At 35.8% G+C, this 6,000-nt stretch overlaps 1 protein-coding gene across 3 annotated transcripts in view; it reads right to left on the reverse strand.

The window, feature by feature from the left end:
• The window catches only part of LOC149575035 (thioredoxin reductase NTRC-like), a 121,427-nt gene extending 119,811 nt beyond the window's left edge, over positions 1-1,616 (reverse strand). For 2 of the 3 annotated variants that reach the window (XM_089814897.1, XM_089814898.1), the window contains exon 1: positions 1,113-1,538. In XM_089814897.1, the coding sequence (XP_089671023.1) occupies positions 1,113-1,380 (268 nt within the window). In that variant the 5' untranslated portion in view covers positions 1,381-1,538. Of the gene's footprint in view, positions 1-1,112 lie in introns of all 3 variants that reach the window. The other variant, XM_089814896.1, reaches the window with a different exon arrangement.
• Positions 1,617-6,000: the final 4,384 nt, after the last annotated feature.

The following is a 6,000-nucleotide window of genomic DNA, read 5'->3' on the forward strand; positions in this document are numbered from 1 at the left end:
AATGGTATGTCACAATTAGCCACATGAGTTATCAAGAAGCATTAAGAACATGTCAATAGTAGTTGGCCTGTCTAATTTATATGCAACTGAATTGACCAAGCCTATTAATTTAAAATTTACACTTCGTAAGAGTGGAGTTGTTTTTCATGTATCATGTATTGTGCTCTGATTCTGTGAAAGTTGTCTTAGATCTCCAATGATTGAGAATATCATCTTAGCTATCATCTTGTCTTCCATTGCTAATGCCTTTTGAGTCAATTTGTGCATGCGAACAATGAAAATGTTGTTGGGAAAAGTTTCCATCTTTTGGAGGTTCCAGTGGCTCATACAGACGAAAGACTACCAATAATCAGCACATTTTAATCCTGATGACAATAAAAGGTTGTTGAAAGTCTGCAAGTACATGAGCCAGTGGGACGCAGATACAAAAATCATCTCAACAAATATTTGATGTAAGATTTTAATATCTGAATCACACAGTATTCACAGATCTAATCAGCAACATACGCATTGATATGTAATTTCAAATTCACACTTAAAACAGAATTGTTCTTGACAAAAAAGGAAAACAAAATTGTTCTTGAAAAAAAAGGAAAATAAAATCTAATTAAACTGCCTTTGATGGTATATTGGCTTGATGTAACTTATATCATCACCTTCCTGTTTTCAAAGGCTCTAGGTTTAGAATATTGAATAGTAGCTGCTGGTGGATTAATAATACTGATCAAATCGAATCTCAACTAAGTCATAAGTGAATCACCACCTATCTGTCTCCTAGCAGATATTTCAGGCAAGGGCTGCATATTCGCCTGAAATCTTAAGGCCTTTAGGGTTTACTCATGGCATTGATGGGGACCATCTAATCCCTATGGCTGCAGCATTGAAGTGGGCATTCAATTTGTTTAGCTTTTCGCATTAACATCGTCACTCCTCAATCACATCAATATAACATATCAATCGTAATCCACACAGTTCAAAAATATCAGAGATGGGTATACTGGAATCCGACACAATAAAGAGATACGAGAAAATACAGCCGATTATAGGAATGTAAGACATGGATCGATTGGATTGACGACATTATAAGTAACAAAATTGAATAGAGCAACTACCTGGTGTTCCCTGCAGCTCCTCGGTCACAGCAGTTGCTCTCACCAGGCAAGGGATGACAAATGATCTGTATCTCGTGCCTCTATATGAACTATTGTTTTGATATTGAGTAGGAAGTGTAGAGTACACTCCCACTGAATTCATCTTAAACGATGGAAGAGATGAAAATGAACAGCTACATATGTTACAGTTGTTATATGCAGAATGAGTTTCGGGCCGTACAAGAAACCTATATGTCGCAGGAGGTGCAGCAGCAAAGACCATTGTCATTGCTCTTGCTCCTGATCCTGCTCCTAACAATTCCGATCAATCTTGCACTGCCTTGCGCTCATTGCCCGCAAGTCAAATTTGTATACTGTCTAGCAAAAAACGTCTTTATGATTTTTAAAATGAGATCATCTTTTTCCATGTTGAAGAGCAACTACCCTCATACGACGACAATTTTTTGGCATTTTGAATGGTTGGGAGCAATATCATTATCTTAATACTGAAGCCATTTTGTTAGTATTTTTCTCAGAATGCATTTATTTTGTTTTATATAATATTCTGACCACGGACTTCTCATTCTTGGTAAAAGCCCTGCCCACGTTTTCGGGAATATAAACTAGCACTTGCTCTAGGAAGAGGTGCAAGAGATACACTGATTTTTTTTTTAAAACAAATTCAAAAGACATAAATTTAAAACAAATATTTCTAATTGGTAGTGTAGATTATATGTATAGAATAGAGGCATATACATTTGACATTTCTTTTTGGAGGTTAAAAAATGTAAAACTCTATTATTTGATTTAATGCAAGACATAAAGTTCAAGAGTTGATTTGAATTGCACATTTTTTGAATTTTCTTTTAAAATTGTAAATAGAAATGTAACAATACACATAAATCTCATCAAGGTGGCACATCCAATACATAAATATGTACCAAAGAATAAGATGAGAAGATAGAACAAGTCGCAAAAGATAAATCATTATGATGTAACTACAAGGATCATCCAACACTACAATAGATAGTCTTGAAACATATCTCAATGGTAAAGTTCACATTATTTTTTGATCTATGGAACCCAAAAATGTCCACTCCCTCGGTGTTGAGGATATAAAAATAGACTTCATACTTGATTTGAATTGCACATTTTTTGAATATTTTTTTGAAATTGTAAGTAGAAACGTAATAGGAGTCTTATTTGTGGCAAAGCAGCAAAGACCTGTATGTAAGAAAAAAAAATAGGATTAATTCTTTATAAGAAGTAGATATGAGGCAATTGTAGGAAATGTAGTAGTAGTGAAATTCTAGAAGCAATCAAAAGATACTTGAAATACCTGAAAGTTTCTTGAGCAGTTGTTTGTGTGTAAACAACTTTTTTGAATCCAACAAGTGTCAACCTGTAGAAAAGAGTAGTGAATTACTTAGGAAGCCACACAAACACACAAGTAAATGGAAAAAATGGGTATTTGTAGAATGACAAGCATTACCATTTTCTGTAGAAGTAGCTTCAAAGCTATGGTTTTGATGCGAGATTGAGTGCAAACGTGCTTCTTCTTTCTTTCTATGAATATTGTACGGATTCTTTATCATCTTACAAAAGCGCTCAAAAGAAAAGGAGGGCTCTATACGAAGGCCTTGGATGGATTTGACTCTAGAGATTGTTGTGAAGGTGGGGCCTTGTCTTTCAGTTTTACCTATATCAATGGTAGCCATGCCTAAGGTTAAACCCTGTGATTTGTGTATAGCGATAGCCTAGGCTGTGGCAAGAGGTATTTGTGTATGATTGCCTCGAGAAATGGGTTGTATCGGAATGGTTATTGGGTTTTTAGGATCCCAAGGTGGACCAGTATAACTAATGAACTCTACCGTGACATATGAAGGCAACAAAGAAGGTTTACATCCTATTGGATACACTATATCTTTGACCTCTCCAAGAGATCCATTAACAAGACCAGCAACGACCCAAAGGTTCCTTGTAAGCATGACATGTTGAAGTTTACATAATAAAACTTCTCTAGGTAATTGGTCATTATCAATCATTTCTTCAAACCTGTGATGTGTATTTATTGCAGTGCATAGTGCAATAGGGACATTGAGCTCTTTTAGCATTTTTTTGTTGTGAAGTGAAACTTGTTCATTGATAGCAAACAAATGTGTTTCATGGTCAAACTCAATCTATTTATTTGGAGTGAGGTTCTTGTTTGTGCGAGTCATTAACAAATCCCAATCATGTAGCATTGGTTCAGCATTGCGGATATTGTGTAGTGCTTTGCGAAATTGTATTTGAAGCAGATCATCACCTTCCTGTCTAAATATCATTTCTAATGTTACCACTGTGTTAAAACTACGACACATTTTTTTGCATTTGTGTGAGATGCATAGAGCGGTTTATCCATAACTGGTGGAAGTTGGGCTAGGTCACCTACAAGAATCAATGACATGCCACCAAAGAAAAGGTGTTATTCTTGGGGTATAGCTTCACATAGCCTAGAATCAATTTTAAGAAGTAGTTTGGGACCTATGAAGCTCATTTCATCTATTAAAATGTATTGAATATTTTTCATGTCTTCTTGGTATTTTTTTAATGCTTGACCCCAAAGTGATTTCATTTCTCGAATTGGGATTTTAAGGGTTGCATGTATGGTTAATGCATGAATATTGAAAGTTGCAATGCCTATGGGTGCAAGAACAAGGAGTGGATTTATTGTATTTGGCATTGAGTTGTGTAGTGCATTTCTTATGCAGCTGATAAGGTATGATTTACTAGTTCCAGCAGTTCCTTGTATGACCATGTATAAAGGTTCCATGGAGAAATTAGATGCAGAGTGGTTTCTAATGATAGAAAGTGCAATTTGTTGATGTCGTGATAAAGTGTAACTATTGGCAGAGAAAGAGGTAGAAGGGCCAATAACTGAGCCAACATTTTTTTGTCTATGTATAAATTGAATGGCATGGTCATGCAAATTCAAAGGAACGTTATGGTCTTCCCATGGATGGTTGTTGTCAAAGTCATGTTTTCCCAACATGTCAAGATCATCTAGGCTAGAACTACTGGCAAGGTCTAGTTGGGACAAAAATTCCCACTCATTCAGTTGCAATGAATCTTATCTATCCATGTCACCATCTGAATCATTCTCCTCTTCCAAGATCTCGTCGTCTTAATCAGTGCGGTCTACATGCCAAACATTATATGTTTCTACTTTTAATTGCTTCCAATGTCTAATAATGTCATCTTTGTCCACACCTATATCTACGTGGATATCACGAAAGTGTTTGTACAAGAGCAATTCAATCCAACAAAAGGTTTCAGAATGCTCAAAGTCTTCATTGGGAATTGCAAAATATTTTGAATACACTTGTACTATTGTTGTTTCCTTTCGTATTCTCCATTTATCTTGTTTGCGAGATGCAACATACGTGTATGATCTTGTTGATTCAATTATTGTAAGTTATTGAAGCTCGGTTGGATGTTCCATGTATGCTTGTATGTAGCTAGATTCTATTCTGCTACCAGCACTTGTTTGTTTAAGGCGGTGCAACACTTTTCACCCCACATTCAAAGACATAAACTGATGATTGCAATTCATAAGGGGCAATTTTTTAAGCATGTGACATGTTTCTTGTGCACTAGTGTCTCTTTTGGCAACAATTTCAGCCATAAACTTTAGGTATGCTTTGACGGCATTTTCATCTACATTTGAATCTGAGCAAATTCTAGCCAACATTTGAACACAATTTTCACTTTTTCTTTCAGATTTGGATGCATACTTAGCAATGTATTTGAGAACTAATGCTCAAGATGTAATAGGTTGACAATCTATATTTGCTCTCCATATTGATAGCATATGTGAGTTATGAATGTTCAACCTATCATCATTTCCAGCTGGTTCAAAGCATTTGTACCCTATTTCATTATGGTATAATGATGCTTGTTCACATTCATTCCAAGGTGCTTTATATCTACATTTCATTTCTTTACCTTTCATGCGTAGGCACGTCCTCTCAGTACATCGGGTGTGCCTTTGAACATGATTAACCAACTCTTCATAATCAACTAAAGGATCAATAGAAGTTATTTCAATTGTATTTAAAAGACATGGATCTTCTATTGGAGCCCTATGTTGAAAGTTGTCCATTTCTACTTTTGAGCGAGGGTTCATAGCTGAAACATATTTCTCAAAGAATTGTTTGGTCTTTTCTACTGCTTCAGGGTTTTTCGAATCAAGTGTGTCCATATTTGGAGCATTTTTAATCCAAATGACACCATGTATGTGCGTAGATCCTCTTCCTTGCCATTTTGAGCGATACCAATAATTAGTTGCCTCCATGAGCTTCTCAATTATCTCTTTACGAAATTTTTTGAAGCGTTGGTGTAGATATAGTGATGTTGTATGTAGGTTATTAATCACATTATCAATACGTTGTTTGTTGGTAAGCAATGAAGATGGTACATTTGGGGAAAGAACACTATGCAAATCAGGTCATTTAGTGTTTGATGCACTCAATGTAAAGAAGAATGTTGGAGATCCTATTTGGGTTATCAAACTTGTCAACTTTGTACAACGTGTATTCCAGAATGCTATTGTCCCTCGTAAAGTAGACCCAAAGTGCATCAGTTCTTCTACGAGTTGATTGTCAAGTAGGTTAGTTAGGTGGGAGTGAAGGTCTTTTATAGTGGATGGTGTATTGTCTTCCACTTTTTGTTTAATAAATACAGATGCAGTAGACTGGCTATGATGACACATCATAAGATTCAAGAGGAAGTATCTAAAGCGTGAATGTTGGCCAAACCTATTATCATGGTAATGAATAAGATGCACAACATATTCATGGATTTTGACTTCTCTAGTTCAAGGTTGCATGGGTAGTGCAGTACCATTTGGGAAAAGTGTGGGAAAGGCCAT

The sequence above is a fragment of the Cupressus sempervirens genome, chromosome 2 (assembly GCF_028749045.1).
Source record: "Cupressus sempervirens isolate cs-2001-9-10 chromosome 2, ASM2874904v1, whole genome shotgun sequence".
Taxonomy (NCBI): domain Eukaryota; kingdom Viridiplantae; phylum Streptophyta; class Pinopsida; order Cupressales; family Cupressaceae; genus Cupressus; species Cupressus sempervirens.